The sequence below is a fragment of the Salvelinus namaycush genome, chromosome 3 (genome assembly GCF_016432855.1).
Source record: "Salvelinus namaycush isolate Seneca chromosome 3, SaNama_1.0, whole genome shotgun sequence".
Lineage (NCBI taxonomy): Eukaryota > Metazoa > Chordata > Actinopteri > Salmoniformes > Salmonidae > Salvelinus > Salvelinus namaycush.
Window position 1 is genome coordinate 62,141,816 of NC_052309.1, and position 13,029 is coordinate 62,154,844.

Sequence of the window (13,029 nt, forward strand, 5' to 3'; positions counted from 1 at the left end):
TTACCATCTCTTTGTATTTTAACCTCTATCCCACAATGTATTCTTAGAATGCTTATTTAGAAACGCACGCATAGACACAGACAAACACACACAGAGACACAGACACACACACACACACACACAGTATCTGATGGGGATTTCTTAACACCACTACAGTCACAACTCTCTGCCACTTCTTTTTCACGCTTCTCTTCCAAAATGTCTGTGGCTGATAAAAGGACATTACAGTGAAGACCGTACCACAATCATAAAGAACAGAGGCTACGTCCAAAATGCCACCATAATACAAAGTTCAATACTATTGACTGGGTCCCATAGGGTAGTGTGCACTATATATAGGGAATAGGGTGCCATTTGGAACATATTAAGCCAGAGAAAGCAAACAAGGGTGAGAGGAACGGATGTGTGGTTACAGCGGATGGTGGGAGGAACATCAGAGTCACTTAGTGAAGAATATACTGTAAGGGAAGTGAGTGGTAATGATGTCATTTTTTCCGAGAATTATGATATTTGCGTGTGTGCACGTTCATGAGAGAGAGAGAGAGAGAGAGAGAGAGAGAGTGTGAGTGAGTGAGACTTTTTGTATCTGAGCCATTTTTCTCTGAACTCTGACAGATATAGCAGTCAGTCCACATAATGCGGGCCCAAGATGGTCTAGACCAAGAAGGTTAATTACTGAGACCCACCTGCTGACCCTTACCCATGTTCTTCTGCTCCAGGGGACCTGTCCTCCTGCGCTCCCCGGGAAACATGCTCCTCTTCTGGATGTCTTGTGGATCACTTCTCCCTCTCCTGGTCCTTTGCTATAATGGACAAGAACGCTGCACAATCCAGGACAACAAACAATATCACGGTAGGGGTCTAAGTCTAAGAATCTTTTTAGCAGATATCGATGACAACAAAATGTATAATTTAGACATTAAATGTTTAGTTGTGGACATTATAGAAAGTCTTATTAAGATACAGACACTAGCACAACACTGCCACCCACTTGGAAATTATTTTTTTCCAGAAGTGACTGTAGATCATATTTTCTACTCTATAGAGAGAACTGTACACTACATCATACAGCACAATGTGTTCTAATTATATTGTCTATATCCTTCTTCCCACTCCCTCTCTCCATAGTGTCCCCTGTGCTTGAGTCCCTGCGGTGCTACAATGACTACACCTCCTACGTCCGCTGTAGCTGGGAGGAGAGTCCACACCCGTCCTCACAACCGTTAGCCCTATACTACTGGGACAGCCTTGAGAACCGGTAAGGATAGAGCTGATGGGGTGATGGGGTGATGGGGTGATGGGAGAGAGAGAGAGAGAGAGAGAGAGAGAGAGAGAGAGAGAGAGAGAGAGAGAGAGAGAGAGAGAGAGAGAGAGAGAGAGAGAGAGAGAGAGAGAGAGAGAGAGAGAGAGAGAGAGAGAGAGAGAGAGAGAGAGAGAGAGAGAGAGAGAGAGAGAGAGAGAGAGAGAGAGAGAGAGAGAGAGAGAGAGAGAGAGAGAGAGAGAGAGAGAGAGAGAGAGAGAGAGAGAGAGAGAGAGAGAGAGAGAGAGAGAGAGAGAGAGAGAGAGAGGTGGACACCGAAAAATAATGTACTCAATGAACTCATGTCTCCCTCTTTCTCCGACCCTCTAGTGAGTCCTTGTGTGGTCAGCCAGCACCGGATCCCAACAACATCAAGCTCCCTCCCCAGTGTCAGTACAACACTCATGACTTTGGCATCAATACCAACCATGTCTTCTTCTTCAATACCTCCTGTCCCCCTGCCCTGCTTTTGTCTAAGAATGGTGAGTTTAAACATTGCAGGACCCCTGTCATAAGTCATTGGTTCTCAATTACTTTACGTTTACATGTTTCATTTGAGTTACAAGTTAGCTAGCATATCACCAAATTCAGTCAAACTATATAGGGTCCTATATCTGTATTTGACTATTCATGTATGTGTTGATTTGTTTTTGACAGTGTGTGCATGTGTGTATTACAGTGAGGGTGCGTGCACCAGTCCACCTATCACAGCAGCTTGTAGAGAGAGGGGGCCGTTTGCTCAGCTGGGAAAGCCCCTACCCCCCATCATCCCTCTTGACCGCTACTCTCAACTACCAGGTCAACTACAGGAGGTCTAACCAGGATGACTGGACAGTATGTACTGGAGTAACAAACAATTAGCTTGAGTGCCATATCTTGTTTGTGCTATATATTGCCAACTCCCTGTTACTCATTGTCAAGGACAGCAGCCAAAAAGCTCAAACAAATCTGGGACCAGGTTACATACAATGTGCTCTTAAAGACCTATTCATCTAAGACTTGTGCTTCTGAATCTTCATAAATGCAGTATACACTCTTAGAAAAATGGGTTCCAAAAGGGTTCTTCGATTGTACCCATAGGAGAACCCTTTTTGGTTCCAGTTAGAACTCTTTTGGGTTCCATGTAGAACCCTCCAGGGGAAAGGGTTCTACCTGGAACCAAAAAGTGTTCTTCAAAGGGTTCTCCTTGGGAACAGCCAAATAACCTGTTCAGGTTCTAGATACCACCTTTTTTTCTAAGAGTGTTAGTAAACATATTGCTTATGTTTTCTGACTAGGTTTTTCATCATGGCATGAGATATCCCCTGCAAAACCCGCACAAGCTTAGGGTAGTTTTGCTCGGTGACAAAATTATGAATCACTTCTTTAAAATGATTCATCACTACCCCTTTGCTTCCTGCCCAGTGGTATCACGAGAGTTTCATAACATTTGGGGGCTCAGTCCTGAAGACCAGGGGCTGAGGGGTTTGTGGGTGAGAGAAAAAAGGGCCTTTTCTAAAAATCAATTCCTGTAATTTCCTGTAAATCATTTTACATGACTGGAGACATTACAGTAATATTTTTTTATACCACACAAATTATCTAAATGTCAAGCTGCTAAAACAAACAACCCATGTCTTAAATGCCTGCTGTTCATTGACAGCCACAACTCAACAATCAGCTGTTTTATATTTGCCGTAATCGCTCACAATGTGACAAAACACAATCTACAGCAAATATTTTAAATAATTATATAAATATTTCATGTATTTTTATAGAGACAGGAGTAATTATATAATTTGTCAAAATTAATTCAAATTATCTGCAGCTCTTCCAGCACCCCTTCCTGCAGCGCTATGGTTTCTTCCATGTGCTATGCTTGTAACGTTCGTCTAATGCCTCCTCCTCGAACGAGGAGGAGGAGTAAGGGTCGGACCAAAATGCAGCGTAGGTTGAATCCATAATGATTTATTTAAACAAGACGAAACACGAAGAACACTTGAAATAATTACAAAATAACAAAACGACGTAGACAGACCTGAACATGTGAACTTACATAAACACGAAGAACGCACGAACAGGAAAAGACTACATACACGAACAAAAACGAAACAGTCCCGTGTGGTGCGACATACACAGACACGGAAGACAATCACCCACAAACAAACAGTGAGAACAGCCTACCTTAATATGGTTCTCAATCAGAGGAAACGTCAAACACCTGCCTCTAATTGAGAACCATATCAGGCAACACATTTAACCAAACATAGAAACACATAACATAGAATGCCCACCCCAACTCACGCCCTGACCAACTAAACACATACAAAAACAATGGAAAACAGGTCAGGAACGTGACAATGCTCCCCCCAAGGCCAAATAATCAACACTTCTTATTATTAATTAAATGGATTGTGGTCAGTAACCCCATATGAGGTTATTGTATAGGTAGGCCTACTGTTACAATAATATTTTAAATAATCAAGCAGCAAACAGCCTAGCCTAAAATTACAAGAGAATAAATTCAGTAAATCAATGAAGCCATTAGTGGTTTCAGCTATATTGTTATTAAAACGATGTAGGCCTTATGACTTTTTTAAACAATTTGTGGCCTGCTGGAGGTCATTTTGCAGGGCTCTGGCAGGGCTCTGGCAGTGCTCCTCCTTGCACAAAGGCGGAGGTAGCGGTCCTGCTGCTGGGTTGTTGCCCTCCTACGGCCTCCTCCACGTCTCCGAATGTACTGGCCTGTCTCCTGGTAGCGCCTCCATGCTCTGGACACTACGCTGGCAGACACAGCAAACCTTCTTGCCACAGCTCGCATTGATGTGCCATCCTGGATGAGCTGCACTACCTGAGCCACTTGTGTGGGTTGTAGACTCCGTCTCATGCTACCACTAGAGTGAAAGCACCGCCAGCATTCAAAAGTGACCAAAACATCAGCCAGGAAGCATAGGAACTGAGAAGTGGTCTGTGGTCACCACCTGCAGAACCACTCCTTTATTGGGGGTGTCTTGCTAATTGCCTATAATTTCCACCTTTTGTCTATTCCATTTGCACAACAGCATGTGAAATTTATTGTCAATCAGTGTTGCTTCCTAAGTGGACAGTTTGATTTCACAGAAGTGTGATTGACTTGGAGTTACATTGTGTTGTTTAAGTGTTCCCTTTATTTTTTTGAGCAGTGTAGTTGGTTTGTTATGTAGAATACGAATGAATCATTAAGTGATCTTGCGAGACATTGCACCATTCTGAGAAATGGCTGCAGGAATGTCCACCACTGCAGAAATGTCCACCAGCACTTGTCAGAAAATGTCATGTTAATATCTCTACCATAAGCCACCTCCAACGTCGTTTTAGAGAATTTGGCAGTACGTCCAACCAGCTTCACAACCGAAGACAACGTGTAACAACGCCAGCCCAGGACCTCCACATCCTGCTTCTTCACCTGCGGGATTGTCTGAGACCAGCCACCCAGACAGCTGATGAAGTATTTATGTCTATAATAAAGCCCTTTTGTGGGGAAAAAGACATTCTGGTTGGCTGGGCCTGGCTCCCCAGTGGGTGGGCCTGGCTCCAAAGGGGGTATGCCTATGCCCACCCATGTCTGCGCCCCTGGCCAGTCATGTGAAATCCATAGATTAGGGCCTAATGAATTTATTATAATTGACTGATTTCCTTATAACTGTAACTCAGTCAAATTTTTGAAACTGTTGCATGTTGCGTTTATATTTTTGTTCAGTATAAGTGGCGCATTCAGTTGACTACCATTTTTTTCACACCATTGCAACAGCGCAAAAGATTCGGGGCTGTCCATGTTCTAGCTCGTCACGATCCTTACCAAGGATTACCACGCCACTATCTAAGACTGAGAGGATATCGCACGGCAATAGTATAGGAAATAAAACCACCGGTAGGAGTCATATAAAGATCAGGGCTCTGTCTCAATAGTCTGAAGTGGTTTCCACCCTTTCATATGCACTGATTCAAGCCACAGGATAGGTGGAAGCAGTTTGAAAGAGTCTTTCAGGAAGTCTACTTTCACCTGTCCAGACCAGGTGCTTCACACTAGTGCAGATGAAGGGAAGGAAACAAAGAAAGGAACCCACTGGGGACACACTGGTTGAATCAACGCTGTTTCCATGTTGTTTCAATGATGTTTATGTTCAATTATGTTGAGCCAACGTGGAATAGATGTTGAATTGATGTCTGTGCCCGATGGAGAGCCACTTTAGTCAATTGAGATGCACACATAATGTGCGTGCCAAATGGCATCCTATTGCCTTTATAGGACACAACTTTAGACCACAGCCTTGTGGGGCACTATGCCATTTGGGACTCAATATTCTTTGTCTGTTTCTCTCTGTGCAGGCAGTGGAGGTTCAGGACACCCAGCTGAGTGTGAAGGCTGAGGCTCAGGTGCCCGGCTTCCAGTATGAAGCCAAGGTGAGGGCAAGGGGGAAGACGGGAGTGTGGAGTGAGTGGAGCCCCCTAGTGACCTGGTGGACTGAGGAGGGTGAGTGGAAACCCTACATATACATAAACATACTCCATCCTCTGTCCTCCATAATGTAATGTCATACAATGAAATGTAATTAGTTTGATAGCATTGTAATGAGTTTGTAATGAAATTGTAAGGACCGACTTGCGATGGCATGTGATTTACTTAGAGGTGTCAGAGAGTTGTGATCGCGTCATGTTAGCATTGCTCAGTCGTGCATCAATTTTTACTTTCCTTTTGTTCACTCCCGTCCTCCCTAATTCCCCCTCTCTCTCTCTCCCTCTCTTTCTGTTTCTCTCTTCCTCCTGTCCTCCTGCTCCCTCCCTCCCTCACCTCCCTTCACTCCCTCACTCAGACTCTGTGCCAGGCCCCTCCAATTCGCAGTGTGTGTTGGATAATGAGACTGCAGTGACATGCAGCTGGGAGGTGAAGAGAGACCTGGCTCAGTTCCTTACCTTCCATCTGTTCTGCAAACACAACCACGCTGCACCGTGAGTTAAGATCTGTGTGTATGCCTTTGTGTGTGTGTGCGCTCATGTGCGCGTGCCCATGGATGAGACAGAACAGTTGACTACACTTCAGTGTCATAGATGACTACTCTCTTTCACAGCATTGTCCTCCCTCTTCTCCACCCATCCATCCATTTCTCTCTTCCTTTCGACCATCTCTACAGAGCCCAAAAATGCTGTGATAACACCATGGTCAGCGTTCCATCCAGGGGTCCAATGCTCAAATACAGCTGCTCCTTCCATGTCCAAGACTTAGAGCAGCTAGAGGTGGAGCTCGTACCCACACGCAACAGCAAAACGTTTAAAACGCACAAAAACAGTGAGTCATTTTCACACCGAGACAGGGGTGATATTTGGGGGAGTATAAAATCTCATAGCTGAGACTCAATTTATGATGATATTTGTTTTGATGCAACCCATAAAATATACTGCCTCAGTGATTGTGTATCAGTGCTGCCACCTGAAGTTTATATTGTGGTATTACAGGCACAATTTTCTAGAAGGTTTTGTATAATTTCAGCCAGTGGTTTAGAAATTAGTGCTCATGAGCCAAAACGGGTCCCGGGAAATTGTGCACAACTGTGTACGACGTCATCCATTTAGTACAATATGTTACGTCCTGCAAAAAATAAATACATTCGTAAGTACTTAAGATCCCGTTCAATCTCTTTAAAGATTCTTAATGTCTGATTCTCTTGATGTCTCTCTCTACACAGTTCGTCCAAACCGTCCACTCAAAGTGCAGATAGAAGAGAGAGATGGGAACTGGATTCTAAAATGGAATCCGCCAAAATCTAAAGTTGATCTGACTTATCAGGTGCACTACTGGAGTAATGAGACTCAGGTAGGAGAAGTATTTTATCTCATTTTTGTGCTATACTTTCACAGGAAGTGGGATGATCCAAAAGCAATGTCTTTTTTCATTTTCACTATTACATTTGATCATCTCTAGTTCATCAGCTACAGAACGCTCATCAAGCGAGAGAGGCTGTTGCTTTTTTAAGCATCTCAATGAATAGATCATTTGACAATGACTGATAATTCGACTGTGTCTCACTTGGTTCTGTCCAACCTTCTCTTTTTCAGGAGGATACTACATTCCTCAATGTCTCCCAGGGGTCCCGCTCGCTCTCCATCCTGGGGGTGTCCCTGCGCCCCTCTGACTGCTACCTGGTTAAGGTGAGAGCCCTGGTGGTCCCGGGAAAGGGTGATACTTTTGACGGACGCCCCTCAGAATGGACCGACCCAGTGGAGTGGACCACACAACCAGGTAATGGACCTAGATGGTATCTCCTGATTGAAGCATGTTTTTAATAGTATTCTAATCTATTGTTGTATTCTATTCTAGCCTGAGAGAGTCTGTTTTTGCTATTATGCCAACTCCTTGTCACTCATTGTCATGTCAATTGCTGTATATGGCTTCACAATGACAGCAATGGAGTTGGCAAGAGCACAAACTTGGACCAAGCTAATTCTATTATTTTTTTCAAATAACTCTGAAAACATATTTTATCATCACAGATAACCAGTCTGCACTGAAATAAGTACAAATGGGGGGATGTGAACCATATTTTATTATTTACAATTCATCTAGTCGTGCCAGCCATGCGAGTCAAAATAGCAGAGCTCTAAAAACTATAATATGATTATCTATTCATGAGATGCTGAATGAAAAAGCACCAAAGTTCATATCCCTTGAAGAATGTTTTCAAAAACAAATGTAAAGACTTTCATTAAGTATTAAAGAGCGGGTTTTTTTGCTTCCATGTGTCAGTCTTATGTGAAGCCACGATATTTGCTTTCGTGTGAAAAATGAGAAAATAAAAAAATGAGAAAATAATATTGAAATGTGTTGAACACACCGTTTGGAGGGTTCGGAGAGTGAAATAAAAATAAATTAAGACTAGACTTGATGAAGGCAGCATACAGGAGCTGATCAAATGTGACTTTGTTCTCTTGAAGAAACCACCATCTCAATCAGATCACATGACAGACAGGAATATCCAGACACTACTAATCAATTACTCATCGATGATCATCAACTACATTTCCCACTCTCACATATGCATCTTTTGTCCCATGTCTCCTGGTAGCTTCCTGGTCCATCACCACCTTCCTCTACGTCTTCATCAGTATACTGGTGGCCATTGTCTTCATCGCTCTCTATGTTACCATACCAGCCTGTCACAGGTGATTACTCAGACTTCTCCAACTGTTTCTATTGTTTTTCTACCATTTTAATTCACCCTTCAAATCAAACTTTATTTGTCACATGGGCCGAATTACAACAAGTGCCAACTTTACCGTGAAATGCTTACTTACAAGCCCTTAACCAACAGTGCTGTTCAAGAAAAATAAAATATTTACCAAGTAGATGCCCTTGTGTTATTACTAGTGTTAAAGCCGGTGCTTCCACACAGGTGTGGTTCCTGAGTTAATTAAGCAATTGACATCCCATCATGCTTAGGGTCATGTATAGAAATGCTGGGCAGGCAATTATTTTGGCTACCATAGCTATGGGAACACAATAGGATGACAATGGCCCTATCCACAGGGAACGAGTGGTCACTGAATGGGTTGATGAGAATGAAAACCATATAAACCACATGCCATGGCCTTCTCAGTCACCAGATCCCAACCCAATTGAACACTTATGGGGGATTCTGGGGCGGCGCCTGAGACAGCGGTTTCCACCACCATCAACAAAACATCAAATGATGTAATTTCTCATGTAAGAATGGCATCGCATCCCTCCAATAGAATTCCAGAAACTTGTAGAATCTATGCCAAAGTTGTGTTGGTGTTTCCTTTATTTTGGCGGTTAGCTGTCATTCTATTCATTCGTCCATCCATTGATTCATTAGTTCGTTTTCTGTCTGTAGGAGGGTAGTCCTGTGGGAGGTGTCTGTCCCGTCTCCCCTCAAGAGCAAGGTACTGGGAGAGGTCATTAAGGTAAGTCTGAATACATCTGAATGGCTGAGTATTCATCCAACATTATTCACAAAGCATCTCGCTGTGGACTACTCAGCTATTGAATATATGACAACTGCACTCAATAATAATACAAATCATCTAGACTGTGCACAAAGATCATTTTTCATAACCACTATAAATTCCATTGTGTGTATCCAGGGCTGTGCACAGACCTTTTAGTGGGCAGGTGCTCAAAATGAAGAAAAAAAATGGCAATTCATATCTCGAAATTCATAACATACTAACTGCCTCTGTAGCGAACATTTAAACACGCTTTAGCATTGGCCTATTTATTTCTGCAACAACACACTCACTTTCAAGATTGTAAACCAGCTAGTTACAGTGCCTCCAAAAGACATGATTGACATCGGGATAAGAGGGTCGGCTGTCAGCTAATCATTCACGTTGATTGATGTAAATCTGCTAGTTTGTGAACTTGACAATGTCACGACAACTTGGGGGCAATGGGTTCAGAACAACAACGACAAAAACTGTATACAAAAAATATACCGTCACCCAAAAGGACGAGTGGGAGGGCAAAGGGGCAGGTGGGAGAGTAAAGGTAGACCCCTATCTGTGCACGTGCCTGCATGTATCCATCTTTCATCGTTCATCACTCACAGATAATGGTATGTCCTCTCTTTCCCAGAAGTCTTCTGATAGGTTGTTATTCCATGAGAGTGAGAGAAGTGAGAAGACCTACATCTGCAGGGTACAGACACAGGAGAGCAGGAAGGATAACAGCCTCTGCTCCAGCTGGTAAAACTAGCTCATATCTTTATACTTATTTAACCTACACTATCCAACACTTAAAAAGATAACTCGTACACATGGTGACCTGGCTCAACCCTAACCCTTACCTCACTGTGTTGTGTTGCAGCTCTTCAGATAGTCCATTGTGGTTGAAACCAGATGTAAAGGCCAAGGAGGGGTGGAAGAAGTGTGACCCAAACTCTTCCTCCCGCCACTTGCTGTCTGTGGACAGATCTGGCCCTCCTGCTCTAGACTCATCCGGCTTCAGCTTCAGTGGCCCTTACATCTTCTGTGGCGACAGTTCACCGGCGCCGAGTGAGTTTCTGAGTCTGGAGCCTCCCTGTGAGGAGTCCGACAACACTCTCTCTAACTCTGAACCCACCTCTCCGTCCTCCTCGGAGAGGTCTGCCCCATCCCTCTTGGAGTCGAGTGAGGACTACGTGGCGATGCCTCAGGCCTGTGGTGGCCTGTCCAGATCAACAGAGGGAGTGTCGGATGTTGTTACGAGCGCTGTAGTAGCGGACGACAGTGAGAACACTGGTAACAACAACGGCAACAACGACATCATGGCATGGCCCAAGTCAGAGCTCCTCCCACCCGGACCTAGCTCTATGTCCACCTGCTCACCACCCAGTGAGAATGAAGACCCTCCTCCAGCGTACACCCCTCCCACCACCACCACCACCACCCCCCTCACCTTGCCCCCAGTGGGCCCTACCCTACACACCTCTGGGTACTGCTTCCTCCCGGCCCTACAGGCACTTGGGGGCTGGGACCATGTGCAGTCTTCTGGACCACCTAAAGGGGGCAGTCAAGAGCAGCAGGCCTGTAGGAGGGAGATGAGGCAGGAGGAGCAGTGCAAGGAGGATCCCTATGTCAGACTGTCCCAGCTAGCCACTTAGCTAACTAGCTAACCCCATCTAATGCTGGACTACATGAGGGCCACTATACATCACTGTTCTCAATATTTGATCCATTCTAACACTAACACACCTGTCTCAACTAATCACAAGAGCTTGGTTATTAGTTGGACTAGTTCATTCAGGTGTGTTCGTGTTGGAATGGACCACATGTGTAAAACTACTGATTTGTGTTCACTGAAGACTGGGTTGAGATTGAGAAACACTTCTATTTCTGGGAGGGAAAACTGTTGGAGCCTCATAGAGAAGCCTCCCTTGGTTACTCACAATGCCCAGCAGATGGCAGCACTGTACTTACTGTGTATCTGTTGAACTCAGAGGTGGCCTATTTATTTAACTAGGCAAGTCAGTTAAGAATAAATTGTCTTTTTCAATGACAGCCTAGGAACAGTGGGTTAACTGCCTTGTTCAGGGGAAGAACAATAGATTTGTACCTCGTCAGCTCGGGGATTTGATCTTGCAACCTTTCGGTTACTAGTCCAATGCTCTAACCACTAGGCTACGCTGTCGCCCCTATGGATTCTACTGTAAGGACTAACTACAAACACAGAAGCATACTGCAGTAAGCCATTCCTCTCTGGGTGGTAAGGTGACTGAGGGCCAGATTCCCAGGTTTCCTCCACATCACATGGATGGCACATGTGTAACAGGGTGGCACTGTTGAGCGGGTGAACGCAGCCTTATGCCTCTGTCAGTGCCAGTGGCTGTACCTGTCGTTCTACAGCAGGGGTCGGTCCGCGGGCCACAAAGTGCTGTGTTACAGAATGCGAACGGTGATGACGGTCGCCTGGTCAAATGCCATTCGTCACACGCTTTGTAAACAACTGGTGTAGACTTACAGTGAAATGCTTAAATATGGGCCCTTCCTAACAATGCAGAGAGAAAAACATAGAAAAAGAGAATAACACAAGGAATAAATCCACAATGAGTAATGATAACTTGGTTATATACACAGGGTACCAGTACTGAGTAGATGTGTAGGGATACGAGGTGATTGAGGTTGATATGTACATATAGGTAAGGGGTAAAGTGACTAGGCAACAGGATAGATAATAAACAGTAGCAGCAGCGTATGTGATGAGTCAAAATAGTTAGTGCAAAAAGGGTCAATGCAGATAGTCCGGGTATCTATTTGATTAACTATTTAGCAGTCTTATGGCTTGGCGGTAGAAGCTGTTCAGGGTCCTGTTGGTTCCAGACATGGTGTATCGGTACCGCTTGCCGTGTCGTAGCAGAGAGAACAGTCTGTGACTTGGGTGGATGGAGTATTTGACAAATTCTTTCCTCTGACACCGCCTGGTATAGAGGTCTTGGACGGCAGGGGCATACGTACTACCCTCTGTAGCGCCTTGCAGTCAGATGCCAAGCAGTTGCCATACCAAGCAGTGATGCAGCGAGTCAAGATGCCTTTTATGGTGCAGCTGTAGAACTTTTTGAGGATCTGAGGGCCCATGCTAAATATTACCAGCCTCCTGAGGGGGAAGAGGCATTGTCGTACCTTCTTCACGAATGTGTAGGTGTGTGACCTCCTCTCTGTAGGTGGTCTCAGCAACCTTAATGATGGTGTTGGAGTTGTGGGCGGCCAGGCAGTCGTAGGTGAACAGGGAGTACAAGAGGGGACTAAGCACGCACCCCTGAGGGGCCCACGTGTTTTAAGGGTCTGTGTGGCAAGCTTTTTGCTTTCTTGGTTAAATGTGAGAACACATTTCAAAAATAGAGGGGAAAGATGTAACAGGGTGGAACTGTTAAGTTGGTGAATGTAGCCTCGTGCCTCTGTCAGTGCCAAGTGTGTGAGATTGTTGATTGTAATTAAGGGTGTGGCCTTCAGTATTTAACCTGGCTGTTCTTGTTGTTCTACAGATTGGCATTACCATGGTAAGGTTGGCATGCGCAGGGAGGATGGGAGTGGCGACACTGGGTTAGTCCAAATTCTGAAGCATATCCGGGGATCTTTTGTTTATGGCAAGAGTACCCGTATGCCAATTTGACCCGCTCTCCTTCACCTATGGCATGCCCTCCTGAGAATATTGTGCTACATGTTCTGTGACCATGAGTAATTGATCTGATCTGTGTTATGCCATAGCTCAGGCATATATC

The 13,029-nt window shown here is 44.6% G+C and overlaps 1 protein-coding gene across 2 annotated transcripts; it reads left to right on the forward strand.

The window, feature by feature from the left end:
* The first annotated feature begins 569 nt into the window (after positions 1–569).
* csf2rb (colony stimulating factor 2 receptor subunit beta) lies at positions 570–12,032 on the forward strand. Of its 2 annotated transcripts, none has more exons than XM_038981067.1 (13): positions 570–853; positions 1,129–1,258; positions 1,631–1,782; positions 1,980–2,134; positions 5,648–5,792; positions 6,133–6,268; positions 6,451–6,605; positions 7,003–7,130; positions 7,373–7,556; positions 8,380–8,476; positions 9,169–9,238; positions 9,909–10,018; positions 10,140–12,032. In XM_038981067.1, the coding sequence occupies exons 1-13, from the start codon at positions 703–705 to the stop codon at positions 10,912–10,914; spliced, it is 2,388 nt and encodes a 795-aa protein (XP_038836995.1). In that variant the 5' UTR covers positions 570–702; the 3' UTR covers positions 10,915–12,032. The 2 variants fall into 2 exon arrangements, with proteins under 2 accessions (XP_038836995.1, XP_038837003.1); XM_038981075.1 differs by having other exon boundaries at positions 9,912–10,018.
* The last annotated feature ends 997 nt before the right edge of the window (positions 12,033–13,029 follow it).